Consider the following 24,123-nt stretch of genomic DNA (forward strand, 5'->3'; position numbering starts at 1 on the left):
AGTGAGAAGAATTATCTTATCAGACAGAAAATAAGCAAATATCACCCTTATTTGAGATATTTAATCCTACTTATATTTCAGTTTTTGCAGTTATAGTGTAATAATGCTCATTGTCATTTCTGTTTTTATTATTTATTGAAGTGCTTATTTGCTATCACTTTTACCATCATATCCTATTTGCTAATGTTGCTCTATTGTTGTTGTTGTGTTTGCTGTTGTTTTTGTCTCTCTGTCTAATCCCCCTCTTGTCCCCACAATTTCCCCCCGTCTTCCTTTTTTCCTCTTCCTATCCCCCCTGCTCCGGCCCGGCTGCACCAAATAATAATATAAATACATTTAATGAAAGTCAAATACAAATAAGGCAACAAGACAAGTATCTTACACTTCTCTTTTGTAAAGTAAATCTGGGGCCGTATTTATCAAGCTTCTTAGAATTACTCCTAAGAAGTATGCAAAGAGTTGACTTATGAGTAAAGAAATTCTTCGCTGAAAGCTGCACTTAAAAGTTAGTTATCAAGCGTCTTACTCACACTTTCAGCGAAGTGTAGGACTAAATATTAAAGTCCTACTGAAAGCCACTACTAGCGACCACGCAGTCTGATAGTTTATATATCAATGATGAAATATTAACATTGCAACACATGACAATACGGCCGCTTTACTTTACTAAATTACAATTTAAAATTTCCCGCGGAGTTTCTTGTTGAAAACTTTGCGGAATGATGACGTGTATGATTACGTGTGTTCGTGACGTTATTGGTTGAAGGGGACATATTAGCTCAGCACCACTTACAGCTAAAAGTCGTCTCTTTTCATCACATAATTACACAGTAATTTGGACATCTCTCCCGTCCAAAAGCAGAACCTAGTAACTCACTTCTAGCGATACCCTTGAGATACTAGGTTTTTCTGTTGTATCTACGCGGTTATGTGGTAGTTGCTAGGTCCTGCCATGCGCGTAACAGCTTACTTACGGAACAAATTACAATATCGCATACACTAATGTAAAGCATATCACCTAGTAACTCCAAAATTATTATCAGCTCAGTTTTGACCAAAATTGAGTTACTGGGTTTTGCCTTTGGACGGGAGATCTGTGTTGCTGAATCTTTTGAAATTTGTTCAATTAATAATGGAGACTATAAAGAACAATGCTGTTGGTGGAAAGCGGTGTATTGCAGCTGTCTTTAGCACCAAAACACAGCCGGTGTTTCTTTGTTTGTTGTGAAGCTTTAACACAGAGCGGTCAAGTGAACATGTTTCTCTACGTCAACCAGCATGTTTTTGGATGGGAAAATTGTGATATATATCTTAACGGAGACATCAGTGGATTATGCGTCCTCCTGCAGTAGCTGTCAAAAAAGGCAGCTGTGAGCTTGGCTCCTCTCTGAGACACTGGCGTGTTCACCGCAGCCATCCGACTTTGAGGTATGTCTTTACAATCTCACTAAAACACTATTAAAACATTAAGCAGATAAGGGATCTTCCAGAATTATCCTAGTATATGTGTCTAATTACATCTGAAACGCTCACACTGCCGCCGCCCGGAGCCGTCGCTTTTTATTTTTTTTTTTTTTGTAGTCCTTCACTATCAATATCCTCATCCACGAATCTTTCATCCTCGCTCAAATTAATGGGGAAGTTGTCGCTTTCTCGGTCCGAATTGCTCTTACTGCTGGTGGCTCACATTATAAACAATGTGAGGATGTGAGGAGCCCTCACACCCGTGACGTCACGCGCACATACGTTTGGTACAGGCAAGGCTTTTTTATTAGCGACCAAAAGTTGCGAACTTTATCGTCGATGTTCTCTACTAAATCCTATCAGCAAAAATATGGCAATATCGCGAAATGATGAAGTATGACACATAGAATGGACCTGCTATCCCCGTTTAAATAAGAACATCTCATTTCAGTAGGACTTTAAGGGTCACACTCAGAGCTGCATTACGACATTACTATGTGCCGTAAACAGAATTTTAAGTGACGTCATTTCTGTGTCCATAGAAATGACCAATCACGGAAGGGAATCCCTTGTCTAAGAATAAATAAATATCTTAGAAATATTTAAGTGGACAACGGGAGTGTATATTTTGACAATAAATTACAAAATAATACAAAACAAACAAACAATATTGGCAATGAATCTAAAATAAATGTTTCCTTTTCTTTCCAATTCATTAATTAGGCAACTAATTTGAAACTGGTGTGTGTGGCTCGTCATCAAACAAAGCCAGGACATCCTTCCGCTCCCTGAACGTTGGCACACGTCTCTCTCGCCTCACTGCCATCCCCCGCTGGCAACTCCTAACCACTTAGGACACCTCTGAAGGTCTCTTAAATATCGTGGAGAGTAGGAGTGATTCTTAGACTTCAGAAAGTTGATAAATAGCTTTTACTCTTAAGTTTGAGAGTAGGACTAAATTTCGCAAATTCTCGGGACTTAAGTGTAAAATGGCACTCTAAAGGCCTACTGAAATGAGATGTTCTTATTTAAACGGGGATAGCAGGTCCATTCTATGTGTCATACTTCATCATTTTGCGATATTGCCATATTTTTGCTGAAAGGATTTAGTAAAGAACATCCACCATAAAGTTCACAACTTTCGGTGCTAAGACAAAAGCCTTGCCTGTACCGGAAGTCGCAGACGATGACATCACAAGTGTGGGGGCTCCTCACATATTCACATCGTTTATAATGGGAGCCTCCAACAAAAAGTGCTATTCGGACCGAGAAAACAATTTCCCCATTAATTTGAGCGAGGATGAAAGGTTCGTGTTTGAGGATCTTAAAGCGACGGACTAGAAAAAAAAACAAAAAAAAACGCGATTGCATTGGGACGCATTCCGATGTTTTTAGACACATTTAGTAGGATAATTCTGGGAAAGCCCTTATCTTTCTATTGTGTTGCTAGTGTTTTAGTGAGTTAAATAGTACCTGATAGTCGGAGGGGTGTGTCCACGGGTGTGTTGACGCCCAGTGTCTCAGGGGAGTTGACGGCAGCTTTATGGACGGCACAAGCTCAGCTTTTCTCCGGTAAGAAGCGGCTTTTTAACCACAATTTTCTCACAGAAAACTGCTGGTTGACATTCCGTCGTGTTTCATGTTCGCTTGACCGCGCTCTGATCCATAGTACATTTTCACCTCCAGGAATTTTAAACAAGGAATCACCGTGTGTTTGTGTGGCTAAAGGCTAAAGCTTCCCAACTCTATCTTGCTACTTTGACTTCTCCAATATTAATTGAACAAATAGCAAAAGATTCAGCAACACAGATGTCCGAAATACTGTGTAATTATGCCGTTAAAGCAGACGACATTTAGCTGTGTGTGTGCGTAGCGCTCATACTTCCAAAAAACCCATGACGTCTTGCGTACACGTCATCATTACACGACGTTTTCAAAACGAAACTCCAGGGAAATTTAAAATTGCAATTTAGTAAACTAAAATGGCCGTATTGGCATGTGTTGCAATGTTAATATTTCATCATTGATATATAAACTATCAGACTGCGTGGTGGCTAGTAGTGGCTTCAGTAGGCCTCTAAGACGCTTGATAAATACGGCCCCTGAACAGCCGATATGGGCATCTACAGTGGGGCAAAAAAGTATTTAGCCAGCCACCAATTGTGCAAGTTCTCCCACTTCAAATGATGACAGAGGTCTGTCATTTTCATCATAGGTACACTTCAACTGTGAGGGACAGAATGTGGAAAAAAAAAACAGGAATTCACATTGTAGAAATTTTAAGTAATTTATTTGTAAATTATGGTGAAAAATAAGTATTTGGTCAACCATTCAAAGCTCTCACCATGTATCCATTACCAAAATGGATACATGGATGATACAGCAGAGGATTGGGAGAATGTCATGTGGTCAGATGAAACCAAAATAGAACTTTTTGGTATAAACTCAACTCCTCGTGTTTGGAGGAAGAAGAATACTGAGTTGCATCCCAAGAACACCATACCTACTGTGAAGCATGGGGGTGGAAACATCATGCTTTGGGGCTGTTTTTCTGCTAAGGGGACAGGACGATTGATCCGTGTTAAGGAAAGAATGAATGGGGCCATGTATCGTGAGATTTGGAGCCAAAACCTCCTTCCATCAGTGAGAGCTTTGAATGGTTGACCAAATACTTATTTTCCACCATCATTTACAAATAAATTCTTTAAAATTCCTACAATGTGAATTCCTGGATTTTTTTTTCACATTCTGTCTCTCCCAGTTGAAGTGTACCTATGATGAAAATGACAGACCTCTGTCATCATTTGAAGTGGGAGAACTTGCGCAATCGCTGGCTGACTAAATACTTTTTTGCCCCACTGTACATTTACGATATGGTTTGCCTGAGAAGCTGGATAGGACACAAAAAAAAAACCCAACAAAAAAAAAAGTAGACTTTCAATAATCAAAAGGTAAGGGGTAGCAGGACCCAGAGAATAAGATGCGTCTTTATGAAAATTATATATTTTACTTAACTGGCAAGATAAAACTGTATGCTATGGTGAAATTTAACACAGCAATAACAGTAATAGTTATTAGGATTTAAAAAGTGCCTTTTAAGAATATTAGTGATAGTAGTGGTACAGCAGGGACAGGCAGGACACGCTTTGGTTAAAGTGTGAGCATGAGAACTGTCCTTATGTTGCAGTTTTATCATCCAGCCATGAATCCACACAACTGCACTCAAGCACAAACTCCCTGACACCAAAAAACAGGAGCAGACCTTCAGATCCCATGATGAAGTGGTGAACGTCCGGCCCCATGGACATTCGGGGGCCCTGGCAGCTCTTCTCAATCACCCCAGATGGCGTCACCATCTTGATGTGGATAACCTATGAACACGATAAGGGAAGCAAAAACTAAGTGTTTGGACATAGATATGTCTCTCTGGTTTAAATGTACACATAGGAACCAAACGTGATGCCAGGTGGGTGTATTTCACAATCAGACGACTACGCACCAGGTCCTCAATGTTGCCATAGATGTTCTTCTTCATGCCGGATGCTCTCGTTGCAACCCAGCCCCCCACGGAGCTGAACTCCATGGAGTCCGGCTCATGGCCTGTGCAGTAGCCCATTACATTAAGCTGCCAAACACCAAAGGAAGTGCCGTTAAACATAGAACACGAACAATCAACATCGCTTCAGAGGTGCTGTAGAATACTACTGTTCTTGTTATGCAGCACGGCCGACATTCAAGTTCAGCTTCTCTTTTTAGTAGGTCTGTCAAAGTCAACATGATAATAACGTGTTAACTATATGCTCTCTTATTTTTTTAACACCTTATTAAGGTACATGCGTCCTGACTCCTTTTTGACCCTCGGTCCATTCCGTAGTGTTGAGAAATGTAATAGCATTCAATAGCTGTTGAGCAACAAACTAGAAAATAGCGTTCAGAAATCCACAAAGAAAAGGGACAATATGGAAATCTAAGAAAGCTCTGGCAACTTGTTCTCCCGACAAGAAAAGACTATCGCCAGGGGTCGACGTCATTTGGCGCGCTTTGAGAGGAGGCGCTCCACGTCCGTGTTTCAATTACAGGGGAGTGCTTTAAAAACATCAAATGTAGACTGATACTCGGACTGCTTTAATTGAAACTGGAATAAAAGCTCAATAGAAAAAAGATGGTTTTGATTGATTGATTGATTGATTGATTGAAACTTTTATTACTAGATTGCACAGTATAGTACATATTCCGGACCATTGACCACTAAATGGTAACACCCCAATAAGTTTTTCAATTTGTTTAAGTCGGGGTCCACGTTAATCAATTCATGGTACAGAGGAAGTCTGGAGTCACTTTAACCTTTCGTTAAAACTTGTCATGACACCTTCTCATAACAATCACATAACAATAACAGCGCTAAGCTTCACATCCGCTTTAACTACCATAACAATTAAAAATTAAAGATGTTTTGTAATGTTATTCTATGATTTCCAGCCATCCATTTTCCACCGCTTGTCCCTTTTTTTGGGGTCGCTGGAGCCTATCTCAACTGCATTCGAGCAGAAGGCGGTTTACACCCTGGACAAGTCGCCACCTCATCACAGGGCCAACACAGATAGACAGACAACATTCACACTAGAGATGCACAGTTTGCGGTCTCATCCGCGGAGTCCGCGGATAAACCGCGGGTCGGGCGGTTGACATGACGAAAAAATTGATTTTAATTAGATTTGGGCGGGTGGCGGTTGAACCATCCGGAAATATTTGATATGCATGGTTCTGTGATCGGTATCATTTGCCATTCAAAGTGCCATTTAAGACCTTTGTCATAAAGCAATAAGACAATAAGAGACGCTATTATTCTCCTGAATGACTGCCAGTAGTCACCCAGATAATAAGTATTAGGGCGTGCTATGAAGCCATTGGCTTTGTCGCCTACTACAACATGTACGATCTGTTTGTCAGTCCAGCATCATGTTGGGTGTGACTTCCGCGGCAACACGCACACGACTGCAGGGCATACTGGACACGTATGCGCCACGCTGTGAAGCCACACCAATTAAGAACGACAAACACATTTCGGGAGAACATCCTCACAGTAACACAACATAAACGCAACACAACAAATACCCATAATCCTTTGTATTCATGACCATTCCTGACTATTTTATACACCCCGCTAGCAGCAAACCCCGCCAACCCTCCCGTGCGTCGGTAAGGTGGGCGGGGTAGGGGGCGCGGGGGTGTAAAATATATTCAGGATGTGTCACAGATACAAAGGATTATGGGTATTTGTTGTGTTGCGTTTATGTTGTGTTACTGTGAGGATGTTCTCCTGAAATGTGTTTACCAATCTTGTTGGGTGTGGCTTCACAGTGTGGCGCATATTAGTAAGTGTTGAAGTTGTTTATATCACAACCATCAGTGTACTCTGTATCACCCAGTATGCTTTTCAATCTGGAACGTGTAATTGTGGAAGCTGCACACAACATGTTGCCGGACCAACAAACGGTTCGTACATGTTGTTGAAGGTGTCTAAGGAAATGGCTTCACAGCACGCCCATATTCTTGTCATCAGGATGAACGTTATTGGATAGTCGCGGGAACGTTAGCGGCTCCAATTGTCATGATTACTCTGTGAAACAGGTTTAAATAGCTCTGTGAGTGGTAAAGCCGGACAACCTCTGATGTATTTCAGCGGGCGGTTGGCGGGCGGGTACGGTTGTGATAAAATGTTGGTTTGGGTGGACGGCGGGTGGATGACGACTTTGGTGATGTGGATGCGGATGATATAATTTCCTATCCGCGCATCTCTAAATTAAACTCACATTCACACACTAGGGACCATTTAGTGTTGCCAATCAACCTATCCCCAGGTGCATGTCTTTGGAGGTGGGAGGGGCCTATCCCCAAGTGCATGTCTTTGGAGGTGGGAGGGGCCTATCCCCAAGTGCATGTCTTTGGAGGTGTTGAGGAAGCCGGCGTACCCGGAGAGAACCCACACAGTTACGGGGAGAACATGCAAACTCCACACAGAAAGATCCCGAGCCCGGGATTGAACCTGGGGCTACTCAGCACCTTCGTATTGTGAGGCAGGTGCACTAACTCCTCTTCCACCGTGCTGCCCTATTCTATGATATTTCTACCTAAATAAATGTTTTGTAGCAGACTGAAATATAGTGTATTATTTTATAACCTGATCTGATTTATATTTTATTTTATTTTATTTGTTATCCCATTTCAGACATTTCCTGAAAGTTTCGTCCAAATCTGTCCAGAACTTTTTGGGTTATGTTGCAAACCAACTAACTGATGGACCCCACCAACTACATATACCTCCTGGCAGGGGTAATTAATATACATATATAATATATAAAGAATACATATAATATAATAATTATGATGAGATACATTTTTACTTGTTTATTTCTTTTCTAAAATGTGAATGATCGTTTTTATTATTAATGATACAACAGAGAAATCCCATGGTTCTGTTAAATTTTAGGAAGGCATGTACATGCACCTGGGGATAGGTTGATTGGCAACACTAAAAAAAAAAAAAAAAAAAAAAAAAAAAAAAAAATTGGCAGTAGTGTGTGAATGTGAGTGTGAATGTTGTCTATCTGTGTTGGCTCTGCGATGAGATGGCGACTTGTCCAGGGTGTACCCCGCCTTCCGCTCGATTGTAGCTGAGATAGGCGCCAGCGCCCCCCGTGACCCCAAAAGGGAATAAGTGGTAGGAAATGGATGGATGAATGTAGGATTTATCAAGATGAGCCAGATGAGGTGGTTCGGGCATCTGGTCAGGATGCCACCTGAATGCCTCCCTAGGGAGGTGTTTAGGGCACGTCCAACTGGTTAGAGGCCACCGAGAAGACCCAGGACAAGTTGGGAAGACTATGTCTCCTGGCTGGCCTGGGAACGCCTCAGAACCCCCCGGGAAGAGCTAGACGAAGAGGCCGGGGAGAGGAAGGTCTGAGCTTCCCTGCTCAGGCTGCTGCCCAGTGACCCGGCCTCGGATAAGGGGAAGAAGATGGATGGATGGGTGTATGATTTAATTTGATTAAAGTTTAAGTTACCAAATACGGTCCCTTAAACCTGTTACGTCAAAGTTCTGTTTGGTGGAAGAGGGACCGCAGTACATGTCCAACAACTTTCCCAAGAGGGCCGCATAAAATGTGAATGGCTTTAAATGCTGACACATTCTACTCCAAAGAAAATAGGAGTAGGAATGAGCCCTCTGCCGCTCTCTAAGCACCATTCCAAGTGACTGAGCACGAAAGCTTCATCCTGCTCTTTTCCAAGACGCATATCACACTCACCTGCCGCTCCAAATCCTGACCAATGATGCCGGCTTCCACGTGGGCAGTCAGATTGTTCTCATCAATCCACAGAATGCGGTTCTGCATGGAAACAACGATGCGTTTTGTGTGAATCCTTTTACAGTGAAGCTGTTAACAGTAATGCAGACCTGCTGCTGGCGTGCCCTTGTGCATGAGATAAATGTGCTCAGCGAGGCCACAGGAGGGCTACAGTAGTCAGCTCCCCAAGGTTAGGCTCAATTTAATATCTAATTTCAAATGTATGTCTCTTATTTGGGCCACTAAGCACTGGGCCTAGCCTTAGCTGCAGGGGGTCAACACGCCTCCCCATGCCATCAATTACACTCCAGAGGTAATAAAGTTTATGTTCCTGCTATGCCGCTTCTTTCACACACCGGAGTCGCCTCACCTCTGACCTCTGACCTCTGTGCAACAAACCGCTAGTGCCACGGCGGCCTATTTATCATCCTCACTCAGTTCAAAGGACAACACTGTACTGGATATTTTTGCTGTTTTATATTCTGTTGTAAAATGAAACGGTATTGCTTTCACGTGAGAGAGAGAGCAGGATTTATTTAAGGATTATTGGTTGATACCAAAGCATTGACTTTGTCTACTATTAGTGGTTATTAGAAATGTTTTGTTGTCTAATTGTAAACATGTGTGGGTTATAAATGCATAAAGCATCACTTGGTTTATATGTTTAAAATAATATATCTGAATAACACAATGAAGGGTGTTATTTCCTTTTTTTTTAATATAACAAAAGTCTGTTTTACATACCTGTCAGTAACTTCCTTATAAGTGATTTTTTTTTTTAGTTAGTTACAAAGCCTATTTTGTTATACACTCTTTTTTTAGCCGGTCAGTCAATCATGCACAAAATGAAAACATTTTTGACAAAAGCTAATAGAAATATAGCAGTGTACATACCATCTGTGACGTGTCCAAACATACAATACACCGGGTTTCCTCTGGGGGGCACTCAAGGGCGCTGGAAACGCTTGTCCCTCCTGGGTGAAAAAAATGTACATATTATCTATCCATCCATCCATACGTTTCTACCGTTTGTCCCTCCACATTTCTTGAAAATAAAACTTAAATGACTCGCTAAACCTAAGATATAAATGTGCAGTAAAATATAATGACGGAACAATAAACAAAATTTGAATACATAGCAAAGAAACACAGTAAAATGAATGCAGTGCAAAAGGTCAGTGTTCAAAAACAAGAAAAAAAATACAAAAATGAGGGGTATTTAATTTGAAATAAGCAAAATTATCTGCCAATAGAAAAAGAAAATTCCAAAAATAAGTAGAATTAGCTAACCTCAAATGAACCCAAAATACCTTAAAATAAGTATATTCTCACTAATAATAAGTGCACTTTTCTTGGTAGTTAAAAAAAATGAGACCTTGGGGCTCAATATGTTGAAAAATATTTTTAAATGAAGTAAATGCTAGTGCCATTATCTTGACATAATATGCGCTCGGCATCATGATTTTTTTTTTCCATGCTTGAAGTAAGAAATGATTACTTTAAAAAAGTAGTTTTCTACTTGTGAGTGTTGATGACACAGCTTTGCAACACTTGATATTCTACTTTCAAGCATGTTTTATTCAATATAGGTCATCACATCTCAGCAACAAGCTGTAATATCTTACTGAGATGGAGGGTGTGTCAGTCAATCCCCAGCCAGGCTTTTAAAAAAATACACCTAAAAATTAGCGATCATCAATCTTCACCAAGACGTCACTTGATTGATATTCACAGCACCCGAAGGTCTTGTGAGATGACGCTGGCTGCTGCGCGATCATTATTAAGAAAAAATGACACTTATTATTTCAACAGACTCTCGCGCCGTACCTTCCGTCAAAACTCTAAAGGCCGACTGCACAGTTCCTGTCTTCACAATAAAAGCCCTGCTGCATGCTGCCTGCGCTAACTAAATAAGAGTCTCGGAAAGTCTCGGAAAATCACTTTCCGAGCGATCGCTTGTGCACGCCAGCTTTCCGAGACTCTTATTTTGTTAGCGCAGGCAGCATGAAGCAGGGCTTTTATTGTGAAGATAGGAAATGTGCAGTCGGCCTTTAGAGTTTTGACGGAAGGTACGGCGCGAGAGTCTGTTGAATTAAAAAGTGTTTCTCGCCTTCCTCTCAGTCATTTTTTCTTAATAATGATCTGGCAGCAGCCAGCGTCATCTCACAAGATCTTCGGGTGCTGTGAATGTCAATCAAGCAAGCTACGGAATTTGCCGCCAATGTTTTTCTTGTAAAGTGAATGGAAGCTGGATAAATAAGATGCCAAAAACCAACCACTTTCATGTGGTATTGTACAGAAAGGAGGACTTTATTTCTCCTCCATTCAAAAATGTGGGCGTTATCATCACTACTGTCTGATTCCAATCAATGCAAGTCATCAGAATCAGGTAATACACTAACTTATATTCCTGTCTTTGTGAAAGAAAGACATCTATAATATTATTTATTATTGTTATTGTTTATTGTAAGGGAACTGTAGGGCTGAATTTCCCCCAGGGATCAATAAAGTACTTTCTATTCTATTCTATATGTGTCACACATGCTTGTATTATCATTAAACAGATTTAACTTGTTTACAAAAACGTCTCTTTCATAAATAAATAAATATAAATGATATATATGAATGAGGTAGATCCCCTCGATTTGGTCAATTGAAAAGTAGCTCGCCTGCAGAAAAAGTGTGGGCACCCCTGCCTTGAAGGGGAACATTATCACAATTTCAAAAGGGTTAAAAACAATAAAAATCAGTTCCCAGTGGCTTGTTTTATTTTTCGAAGTTTTTTTCAAAATTTTACACCTCCCGGAATATCCCTAAAAAAAGCTTTAAAGTTCTTGATTTTCGCTATTTGCGATGCGACTGTCCATTTCCCTGTGACGTCATACAGTGCTGCCAATGTAAACAACATGGCGGTTACCACAGCAAGATATAGCGACATTAGCTCGGATTCAGACTCGGATTTCAGCGGCTTAAGCAATTCAACAGATTACGCATGTATTGAAACAGATGGTCGGAGTATGGAGGCAGATAGCGAAAACAAAATTGAAGAAGAAATTGAAGCTATTGAGCGAATAGCTATTGACGCTATTCGGCCATAGCATGGGTGTACCTAATGAAGTGGCCCATAGCATGGCTGCCTTGTTAGCATCGCCGGTAAAATGTGCGGACCAAACAATCAGGACTTTCGCATCTTGAGACACTGGAGCAACTTAAATCCGTCGATTGGTAAGTGTTTGTTTCGCATTAAATGTGGGTATCTAGTTTCAAATGTACATACAGCTAGCATAAATAGCATGTTAGCATTGATTAGCTGGCAGTCATGCGGTGACCAAATATGTCTGATTAGCACATAAGTCAACAACATCAACAAAACTCACCTTTGTGATTTGGTTGACTTAATGGTTGCAAATGCATCTGCAGGTTATCCATACATCTCTGTGCCATGTCTGTCTTAGCATCGCCGGTCAAATGTGCAGACACTCGGGCATATTCAATGGGGGTCTGGCGGCAGATTTCTTGCCAGTGGTGCAACTTGAATCCCTCCCTGTTAGTGTTGTTACACCCTCCGACAACACACCCACCAGGCATGATGTCTCCAAGGTTCCAAAAAATAGTCGAAAAAACGGAAAATAACAGAGCTTAGACCCGGTGTTTGTAATGTGAAAATGAAAATGGCGGGTGTGTTACCTCGGTGACGTCACGTTCTGACGTCATCGCTAAAAGACCGATAAACAGAAAGGCGTTTAATTTGCCAAAATTCACCCATTTAGAGTTCGGAAATTGGTTAAAAAAATACATGGTCTTTTTTCTGCAACATCAAGGTATATATTGACGCTCGCATAGGTTTGGTGATAATGTTCCCCTTTAAAACAAGTAAAACGCTCTAACATAAAATCTGCTTAGTGAGAAGAATTATCTTAGATAGAAAATAAGGAAATATCACCCTTATTTGAGATATTCAATCTTACTTAGATTTCAGTTCTTACAGTTTGTGAACAGTTTCTACAGGTTGAAACCACTATTGGTGTTTGATGAATGTAACTCACCTCCGTATGGCATCAAACAGACGTTGTGTTTGCATGCGAGTTCCACAATTGTTACAACATCATTGTGGCAGTCTGCAAAATAAAAATAAAAATAAGATATCATAGATATATTGCCATTTCAACTACTCTATTGAAACCATGAATAAAGTATTACAAGAGTGAAGGTAAACACATTCTAACACCAATGAAATATGACAGGTGATATATAGTGTTTATATTGGCAGGGTCTAAAGAGAACGACACAGCAGGGAAGACAGGGTGTGTCCATTTGCTGGAGGCTTTTCATAGGTGGGGTTCAACGGTATGAAGTGTTGCTCTCTGGGGGGAGATGATGCGAATCAATACAAATACTTTTCAACCAATCAGAGCGCACATCCGGTCACGATAAGTAGGGGGAGGAGTAACGCAAACCGTCAAGGATGCACTTAACCTGGCTAAAGTGCTTTTAGCAGCAGCGAGAAATGCCTGTGTCCTGGTATATTCTGCTGACTAATTAAACACACAGCTCAACTTGAGGATCACAGTTCAACAGAATGAACCCCCGTGTAAAAGCAACAGCTGGGCTTGAAGGCCCCCGGAGGGATGTCAAATCTAATGGAATGGAGTAAATGTGGCTAATGGCAAGTTATAAACAACTGATATGACCTAGGATTGTAATAATTAACATAAAAATCCATGTAAATCCTACAAATTAAAAACTATGTCATCCATCTACAAACACCGTTTCCATATGAGTTGGGAAATTGTGTTAGATGTAAATATAAACAGAATACAATGATTTGCTAATCCTTTTCAACCCATATTTAGATGAATATGCTACAATCATTTTGGCAAATAATAATTAACTTAGAATTTTATGGCTGCAACACGTGCCAAAGTAGTTGGGAAAGGGCATGTTCACCACTGTGTTACATCACCTTTTCTTTTAACAACACTCAATAAACGTTTGGGAACTGAGGAAACTAATTGTTGAAGCTTTGAAAGTGGAATTCTTTCCCATTCTTGTTTTATGTAGAGCTTCAGTCCTTCAACAGTCCGGGGTCTCCGCTGTCCTATTTTACGCTTCATAATGCGCCACACATTTCCCATGGGAGACAGGTCTGGACTGCAGGCGGGCCAGGAAAGTACCCGCACTTTTTTTTTTACGAAGCCACGCTGTTATAACACATGCTGAATGTGGCTTGGCATTGGCTTGGCAGCGTCCATGAAAAAGACGGCGCTTAGATGGCAGCATATGTTGTTCCAAAACCTGTATGTACCTTTCAGCATTAATGGTGCCTTCACAGATGTGTAAGTTACCCATGCCTTGGGCACTAATACACCCCCATACCATCACACATGCTGGCTTTTACACTTTGCGTCGATAACAGTCTGGATGGTTCGCTTCCCCTTTGGTCCGGATGACACGATGTCGAATATTTCCAAAAACAATTTGAAATGTGGACTCGTCAGACCACAGAACACTTTTTCACTTTGCATCAGTCCATCTTAGATGATCTCGGGCCCAGAGAAGCTGGCGGCGTTTCTGGATGTTGTTGATAAATGGCTTTCACTTTGCATAGCAGAGCTTTAACTTGCACTTACAGATGTAACGACAAACTGTATTTAGTGACAGTGGTTTTCTGAAGTGTTCCTGGGCCCATGTGGTGATATCCTTTAGAGATTGATGTCGGTTTTTGATACAGTGCCATCTGAGGGATGGAAGGTCACGGTCATTCAATGTTGGTTTCCGGCCATGCCGCTTACGTGGAGTGATTTCTCCAGATTCTCTGAACCTTTTGATGATATTATGGAGCGTAGATGTTGAAATCCCTAAATTTCTTGCAATTGCACTTTGAGAAAGGTTGTTCTTAAACTGTTTGACTTTTTGCTCACACAGTTGTGGACAAAGGGGTGTACCTCGCCCCATCCTTTCTTGTGAAAGACTATATACCCTTATACTATAAAAGATTATTTGCAAAAAAGAAATGTTTATCAGTTTGAACATCAAATATGTTGTCTTTGTAGCATATTCAACTGAATATGGGTTGAAAAGGATTTGCAAATCATTGTATTCTGTTTATATTTACATCTAACACAATTTCCCAACTCATATGGAAACGAGGTTTGTATACAGACAATATGTTCTGGCAACAAAGTGTAATAGAATCTCTACATCCTATTAGAATTACATTTTAACCTGCTCTGTTGATATTTGACACACAAAAGCTTCAAACATGTTCAACAGGATTTCCACAATAAATTTATAATGCTGCTCGATATCCAAACCGGATTAGTTCGGGCTAAAACGTGACAGGACGTGCGATGATGTTCGTGCCAGCTGACGCCTTTGGAGGGTTTTTCTTCTTTTTTTAAATTTCAATTCTTATTCTCTAATCATTGTTAATACAGGTTGCTCTTTAAGAAAATAAGAAAAATAAGATGCTTCACGTTCATTATAATGTTATTATTAAATACTTCTTAGTCCCATTCATTTACCGTATTTTTCGGAGTATTAGTTGCTCCGGAGTATAAGTCGCACCTGCCGAAAATACATAATAAAGAAGGAAAAATATATATATAAGTTGCACTGGAGTATAAGTCACATTTTTGGGGGAAATGTATTTGATAAAACCCAACACCAAGAATAGACATTTGAAAGGCAATTTAAAATAAATAAAGAATAGTGAACAACAGGCTGAATAAGTGTAGGTTATATGAGGCATAAACAAGCAACTGCTATGTTAACCTAACATATTATGGTAAGAGTCATTCAAATAACTATAACATATAGAACATGCTATACCTTTACCAAACTATCTGTCACTCATAATCCATAAATCCCATGAAATCTTATACGTCTAGTCTCTTACGTGAATGAGATAAATAATATTATTTGATATTTTACAATAATGTGTTAATAATTTCACACATAAGTCGCTCCTGAGTATAAGTCGCACCCCCGGCCAAACTATGAAAAAAACTGCGACTTATAGTCTGAAAAATACGGTAAATGTACATTTTTTCCATTTCATTCATCATGTGTATACATTTAGCATTTTTCTCTGCCTGTAAAACAATAAGCTGTTTCTCATAAAGTGTTGTGTTATTCTTTCAGGGTGTCTAGAATGGATTATCTAAACGTACATTGTTTCCAAAGGGATACTTTTTTTTTATATAGGATTTGGTTTTCAATGGACCCTAAGGAACTGTTCAATAACGAGAACTGAGGTACCACTGTATTCAGGTTTCTGCTCGGATTGGCTCTTCAAATCAAATTAGCTGTCAGGTAGGGGTGTAACCGCACGTGTATTTGTATTGAACAGTTTCGGTACGGGTGTTTCGTTTCGGTTCGGAGGTGTACCAAACGAGTTTTCACACGGACATATTAAGTAGCGTACCGCACGTTGTGTAAACAATGCACACCGAGGCACAACACACTGCATGCTAGCAGCAACCGGGCTACGATAAACTGACCATTCCTCCTCTTTTGACCGGGTTTTGTGTATTTTTAAATGTATGTTCAGGGTTAAGAAGGGGTTAAAAACAAAATCAATTGTGGACGCAGCAGCATTCGTGAAACTCATTTGTATACTCTAGCCTTTAAATAGACCTCCTTTTTAGACCAGTTGACCTGCCGCTTCTTTTCTTTTTCTCCTCTGTCCCCCCCTCCCTTGTGGAGGGGGGCCGGTCCGATGGCCATGGATGAGGTACTGGCTGTCCAGAGTCGGGACCAAGGATGGACCGCTCGTCGGGACCCAGGATGGACCGCTCGCCTGTGTATCGGTTGGGGACATCTCTACGCTGCTGATCCGACTCCGCTTGGGATGGTTTCCTGTGAACGGGACTCTCGCTGCTGTCTTGGAGCCACTATGGATTGAACTTTCACAGTATCATGTTAGACCCGCTCCACATCCGTTGCTTTCGGTCCACTATGCCCACATATGAGGTCCTCTCAAAGGTTCTCATGGTCATCATTGTCACTGGCGTCCCACTGGGTGTGAGTTTTCCTTGCCCTTATGTGGGTTCTTCCGAGGATGTCGTAGTCGTAGTGGTTTGTACAGTCCTTTGAGACATTTGTGATTTGGGGCTATATATATAAACGTTGATTGATTGATTGGCATTGGGTGAGGGAGGGGCAGAGACAAAGAGAGCGAGAGAGTTATGATAATTATGTTATGAACACGGAACGACACAGGAGGTCCTTCATACAGACAGCCATCAGACTGTATTATGCATATGTTCCTTCTTGACTGCACTTAAATGTAGAATATATTTATATTATTCATATTATTATATATATAATATATGTTATATATTATTCATTATTCATTATTATTGTTGTCTATTGTGAGCGAACTGTGGTGCTGAATTTCCCCAAAGGATCAATAAAGTACTTTCTATTCTATAAACGCGCATGCGTCGCCAGACTCTGCTTTTTACCCATAGATTTATCAGATTTTATTTTTTATTATCTATAGCCCACAGCTAATGTTTTAAAGGCCCACGGCTCATTCTAAAAATACTATTAAAATAAACAAAAACATAAACAAAAGTGAAATAAAAAAGCTTAAAAGGCTAAATGTAATTTAGAAAAAGTTGCAATGTTGATTAATAAAACAAAGCGTTTTTTTTTCTTTCAAACTGTCATTGCTCAAAACATAATATTGAATCAAAATCAATGTTATTATGAATTATTGACAGGGTTCTGATTACTTCACATCAAATATTCCACTGAGAAAATATTTTTGGTGGAAGATTTTGCAAATTTGGAAAACAAATCAACATAGTACTGCTTCTGCTTCCAATCACACCGCTTACGTGTCTTCTGTTGACGGTCCCCGCTGGTACTATACTCAGCTGCGTCAGAGGCCGCCGGATGCAGCAGGCGAAGTATTCCCGTGCTAGCGAGGTGCTCCAACGTAAACGCATCTTTCAGTCCAAAACGGCCCGATCTATCCACATCCAGAATTGTCTGGCGGTGGTATGTAACCACGGTGTGTCCACGCTAAAAGCCAGCCATGAAATTTACAGAATGGTCCAGTATTTTTGCCAAATGTTCTATTTCTACCAAGCCGCAGTACGTCAGGGCACCGCCATATTGACTGAATAAACAAAACATTTATATTTTGTTGTTTTCTTACTGTACCAAAAATGAACCGAACCGTGACCTCTGAACCGAGGTACGTGCCGAACCGAAATGTGTACCGTTACACTCCTACTGTCAGGTGAATAAGCTAGGCGGTGCAATCAAAGCACCGACGTGACGCAGCTTCTAGAACTCACTGGGCCACACCACCACGTCTGGAATGCGGCCAACTCTGCCTTCTCGCAAGGCGAAGACCTCATGTAAGCAATGCCCTAGAAACACATTATAGACAAGTGATCAGATAAGGGAAAACACTTGCAGAGTGGTGCTGTCTTCTTTCCGAGTGAGTCTTACCGTGGCTGCGGAACACCCGGTCCTCTGCATCGTGCGAGGAGGGAATATCGGTGGATTTCAAATCATCCATGAAGGCCTTGTTAAGAATGGGAGCTTGTATGGCGTTACTGTTCATAATGGGCTGAGATGAAACAAAGCAGTGATTTAGAAGGTTGGGTGTGATTCACGGGAAATAGGATGAGAAAGAATGAAGTGTGCTCACTGTTGCTGGAGTTTTGTGCTGCAGGCTGGCTCCAAACGTGCTTTCAAACCACTCTCTCAGACCGGGGATAATCATACCACTTAATCTATATCTGGATTGAGATTGAAGAAACATTCTTAACTGTTTTTTGTTTTTTTTAAATGTTAAGAGGATGCACAGTTGCATACAAAAAGAGTTTCCACAAGACTGGTTGGGCAACATCCTATTTTGTTTGGGTCACTTCCCTAAATAGTGTATATCTCTTCATGCGTGTCTCTCATAATCTTCCTGCTTTTCCTCTACAGTCACAGCCGATGTTGACTCTAATTTTTCATGTGTGTGAGCAAAGGCACAAACTCCCTGAGCCTTCAGTGGAGCACATGTGAGCAACATCAGACGTGCACACTGTGGCCACACCAGCGTCACACCTGTCCCAAACCTGATATCATAACTTAAATGTTTTCTTAAAATCATTTTCTGATATAAGTGATCTTGCCCTCTTACAATGACGATAACAAAAAAAAACATGTTTTTCATAACTATGTGCTAGTATTGTATGTCTGGCTGCGGGTCCTGCCTTTAAAAGAAATGTTACCCCTTTCAGAGATTACATTTAGTTCCTGTAACTTTTGTCTGTAAAATACATCTTTTTATCAGCATTTATAAAATCTAGTGACAATATTTCATGAATAATAGCCTTAGATTAACATTCTTAATAGATGGCAGTAAAATAAGCACACATCTGATTGAGGAGTCAGAGTGTTACAACCTGGCATTTACACATTGCGTGGCGTTGGGGTTGTCCGACGATTTGTGTGGCCATAAACGCAACACTGGCTAAGTGCCAGGAGTGCTTGTGTTGGTGCAGGTGAGAGAGCGAGCGGCTTCTGTTGTAACAACGGATGACAAAGTTGGTTTAAGCCTGGTTTGTGTGGCAGAAAATTACCAGTTTTTATAGATACATTTGTTTTATTGCATGTTTTTGGTGTGGTTACAAACAGTTTTGCTCAATTAAGTGATTGATGGAATTCCTGTCCGTAAAGTGTCTCGACAGACGATAATTGAACTGTGTTGACAAAGATTGTTTTATTCATCAGGGCCACTCTTGTTGTCACTTAAAGAGTTGCATTGCAAAATCATACAGAATACATTTTAATGTGTTTATTTTGTTTAAAGTTCGGATTGGATTTTTGATTTTCTGCGCAGCATTAATTTGCTGTGGGCAGAGGACGCGTGAGCAGTGCGCACCTTAGAGGGAACGTTGGTCGCAGCGTACAACTCCGCGATCATTTCTTTAAAGGGGAACATTATCAGCAGACCTATGTAAGCGTCAATATATACCTTGATGGTGCAGAAAAAAGACCATACATTTTTTTAACCCATTTCCGAACTCTAAATGGGTGAATTTTGGCGAATTAAACGCCTTTCTGTTTATCGCTCATGTGGTGATGACGTCAGAACGTGACGTCTCCGAGGTAACACAGCCGCCATTTTCATTTTCAACACATTACAAACACCGGGTCTCAGCTCTGTTACTTTCTGTTTTTTCGACTATTTTTTGGAACCTTGGAGACATCATGCCTGGTGGGTGTGTTGTCGGAGGGTGTAACAACACTAACAGGGAGGGATTCAAGTTGCACCACTGGCCCCAAGATGCCAAAGTGTCTGCCGCCAGACCCCCATTGAATGTACCAGAGTGTCTCCACATTTTACCGGCGATGACAGACATGGCACAGAGATGTATGGATAACCTGCAGATGCATTTGCAACGATAAAGTCAACCAAATCACAAAGGTGAGTTTTGTTGATGTTGACTTATGTGCTAATCAGACATATTTGGTCGTGGTGTGACTGCCAGCTAATCGATGCTAGCATACTACGCTAATCGACGCTAACATGCTATTTACCGGCGGTGCTAAAGCAGACATGGCACAGAGATGTATGGATAACCTGCAGATGCATTTGCAACTATATTATGTTTCCTTCCACCCACATTTAATGCGAAACAAACACTTACCAATCGACGGATTTAAGTTGCTCCAGTGTCAAGAGATGCGAAAGTCCTGATCGTTTGGTCCGCACATTTTACCGGCGATGCTAACGCAGCTATTCGGCCATGCTATGGCTATGAATAGCGCCAATAGCAATTCGCTCAATAGCTTCAGTTTCTTCTTCAATACTTTCATACTCCAACCATCTGTTTCAATACATGCGTAATCTGTTGAATCGCTTAAACCGCTGAAATCCGAGTCTGAATCCGAGCTAATGTCGCTATATCTTGCTGTGGTATTCCCATTGTTTGTTTACATTGGCAGCACTGTGTGACGTCACAGGGAAATGGATAGTGGCATCACAAATAGCCAAAATCAAGCACTTTAAATGTTTTTTTTAGGGCTATTCGGGGACCGGTAAAATTTTGAAAAAAAATTTAAAAAATACAGCAAGCCACTGGGAACTGATTTTTATTGTTTTTAACCTTTTTGAAATTGTGATAATGTTCCCCTTTAAGGACACCAGCATAAATAATATAATGCTTGCATTACAAACAACGTCTCCTTCTATGCCACATCAATGTGGAATGCACTCCCAACAGGTGTAAAAGTAAGTGCATCTCTATCCTCCTTCAAAACCGCTCTAAAACAACACCTCCAGGCAACTTCAACCTTTTACTAACAACCTCCCCCTTTCACATCCCATCTCCCCAGATGGTAAATAACCAAATGTAAATAATCAAATGTATTTCTAATGTATATACTTGTTCTTATGCTATGTGAACTCACTATGTTCTCTGCTGGCTGTACATATCCTACTAAGTCACACCTACACTGTTTCAATGTCCATTTCTCTGATGATTCAATTGTTGATGACTGAAGTGCTGATATCAACCAAACCCTCAGATTGTAAATAATGTAAATAACTCAATGTATATACTCTGTGATAAACCTGTGTGATGACTGTATTATGCTGATAGTATATATTTGTACCATGAATTGATTAACGTGGACCCCGACTTAAACAAGTTGAAAAACTTATTGGGGTGTTACCATTTAGTGGTCAATTGTACGGAATATGTACTGTACTGTGCAATCTACTAATAAAAGTTTAAATTAATCAATCAGTCTTTATTTTTGTGGTTGTAGTTGGCAGAAAAATACTACAATCAACATCTCTCACTCAGTATGACATTGAAACACTGAAATGTTCAATACAAATGTTTGCTTTGATTCTATTAATGTTTTTTAAAAGCTGTATTGTTTTTTTCCTGTGGTAGAGGTAATCATCCACCCGATTAAACAAGTGGAGCAGAATATGTTCCGCTTTCTTTTTGGACAGTGTACATCGCACAACAGTCAATCTTTTTCTAGAACAGTCAAATTAACTTGGAGCGCTCTCACCAACCACAGGACATGTCAATCATTACAAGCATCATTTTTCTAAATCATTTGTTAATGTGCAACTGTGGCTGAGGCTGGTGGGTGGTGTTCATAGCAGTTACACATGCCAGCCACTGGATGGCAGCAGTATGGAGCGACTGTGAGTGCAGAGGGAGGAAGTTGAGTTCACTTGTGATCGAGATCATTTTTAATTCTTCACTACAGAGATGAGAGCTACATAAGAGCATGGGAGTGCTTATGGAAGATCAACACATAAGTGAAAGACACACTGTTATTTGGAGTGATGTGGTTTTGTTACTGTATTGTTGCCATGAATTGATTAACGTGGACTTAAACAAGTTGAAAAACTTATTGGGGTGTTACCTTTTAGTGGTCGATTGTACGGAATATGTACTGTACTGTGCAATCTACTATGAAAAGTTTCAATCATTGAACCAGTACAGCAATGATGATTACCTTTTTCCAGTAAATTCTGCTTGACCTTTCTTGTTGAAAAGGAACCTGGAGTCACTGTATCCCCAACCGTTCCATTTCATAATATCCTGCCTGAAATAAAAATAAAACAATTAGGTATGTGAAGCTACAACATCTTGATTCCCTTTTAAAGCAGAACAAAGTAACGTTTCAATCGTCATAAAATATTTGCATAACTTTTGGCATGATACATTTACAACTAGTTAAAAGACACCTTTGTCATTTCCTGAGGGGTCTGTAGCGCTTTCAATGGAAGGAAGCCATTTTAAAAAGAGGGTGGCAGGAACCCTGCCACACAAAAAACTGCAAATGTGCTGACTTGCTTTACGGCATACGTCAATTCCCTCTTTTCCCATTCGTAGCAGAGACAGAAGTCGATTACTGCAATTAGGGCTGGGCGATATGGCTTTTTTTTAATATCTCCATATTTTTAGGCCATGTCTCGATACACCATATATATCGCCATATTTTGCCTTGAATGAACACTTGATGCATATAATCACAGCAGTATGATGATTCTATGTGTCTACATCAAAACAATATTCTTCATACTGCATTAATATATGCTACTTTTAAAATTTCATGCAGAGAGGGAAATCACAACTAAGTCCGTTTAGCAACACTGCATTTATTAAACAGTTATTAAGCAGTGGCACAAACATTCATGACATTTCCAAAACAGAAAGTGCAAGATTGTCAGAGACATTTTAAAACAAGCTATTAGTGCACTTTTGTGCATGATGTCACTAAGACGACTTATGGAAACAACACTAAATTAAAGTGCACTTTTTGTACAGAACACCACTACAATATCCATCCATCCATTTTCTGCCGCTTATTCCCTTTGGGATTGCAGGGGGTGCTGGTGCCTATCTCAGCTACAATTGGGCGGAAGGCGAGGTACACCCTGGACGAGTCGCCACCTCATCGCAGCCACTACAATGTTTTAAAACAAATAAAGTGCACTTCTTTGCATGATGTCCAACAATATATTTCAATAATTGTCATATAAAAATGAGCTGCATAAAAGGAAATCCAATAGTGGATGTCCTTCACTATGTGATAGGTTCCTGCAGACGTTATCTCCTTCTGTTGTTGACTGTTTGTTTCATATGGTGTTGATGTGGAAATAGTTGCCTTGGCATTTTGTCGGTGAGGCACCGAACGGAGATGTTTACATGGGAAGTTTCAAACATTCTTCATTCTCTAGCGCAGGGGTCGGCAACCTTTACCACTCAAAGAGCCATTTTGACCAGTTTCACAAAGTAAAGAAAACAATGGGATCCACATAACTCTTTTGAAATTCACAATGAAATAATACTGCGTACAGAGTTTTTTTTTGCTTTGTACTATGTATAAACCAGGCCCGCACCTTAAGATGAAAATGTAGTGTTAGTGCGGCCCGCGAGTTTTATATGAATGCCGCTTGACAGCGTCACACCTGCCAACCCTCCCAATTTTCCCAGGAGACTCCCAAATTTCAGAGTAATCATTGTCTCGAATGTTCACCCGATGAACAATAATAAGGGCGTACAATGATGTAATTACCGCCCTCTACAGCTCGTACAAATAGCTTGCCAGCCCAAAGTATTGTTTGACGAGGCTATTGCAGACACATGTAAGAGACTGCAAGGCATCCTTATTCAACAGCAATACAGGTTACACTGAGTGTGGCTGTTGAAACAACTTTAACACTCTTGCTAATATGCGCCACACTGTGAACCCACACCAAACAAGAATGACAAACACATTTCAGGAGAACATCCGCACTGTAACACAACATAAACACGACAGA

General features: G+C 40.5%; 1 protein-coding gene across 1 annotated transcript in view; it reads right to left on the bottom strand.

Annotated features, from left to right (window-relative positions):
- The window catches only part of agps (alkylglycerone phosphate synthase), a 102,083-nt gene that overhangs the window by 56,251 nt on the left and 21,709 nt on the right, over positions 1-24,123 (bottom strand). Inside the window, exons 2-10 of the mRNA XM_061880185.1 lie at positions 22,311-22,400; positions 18,481-18,571; positions 18,279-18,399; positions 18,122-18,196; positions 12,857-12,928; positions 9,705-9,784; positions 8,772-8,852; positions 4,964-5,089; positions 4,727-4,835 (exon numbers count right to left, since the gene is read on the bottom strand). Coding sequence (XP_061736169.1) covers positions 4,727-4,835; positions 4,964-5,089; positions 8,772-8,852; positions 9,705-9,784; positions 12,857-12,928; positions 18,122-18,196; positions 18,279-18,399; positions 18,481-18,571; positions 22,311-22,400 — 845 coding nt within the window. The remainder of the gene's footprint in view (positions 1-4,726; positions 4,836-4,963; positions 5,090-8,771; positions 8,853-9,704; positions 9,785-12,856; positions 12,929-18,121; positions 18,197-18,278; positions 18,400-18,480; positions 18,572-22,310; positions 22,401-24,123) is intronic.

This window comes from Nerophis ophidion, linkage group LG19 (assembly GCF_033978795.1).
Source record: "Nerophis ophidion isolate RoL-2023_Sa linkage group LG19, RoL_Noph_v1.0, whole genome shotgun sequence".
NCBI classification, from domain to species: domain Eukaryota; kingdom Metazoa; phylum Chordata; class Actinopteri; order Syngnathiformes; family Syngnathidae; genus Nerophis; species Nerophis ophidion.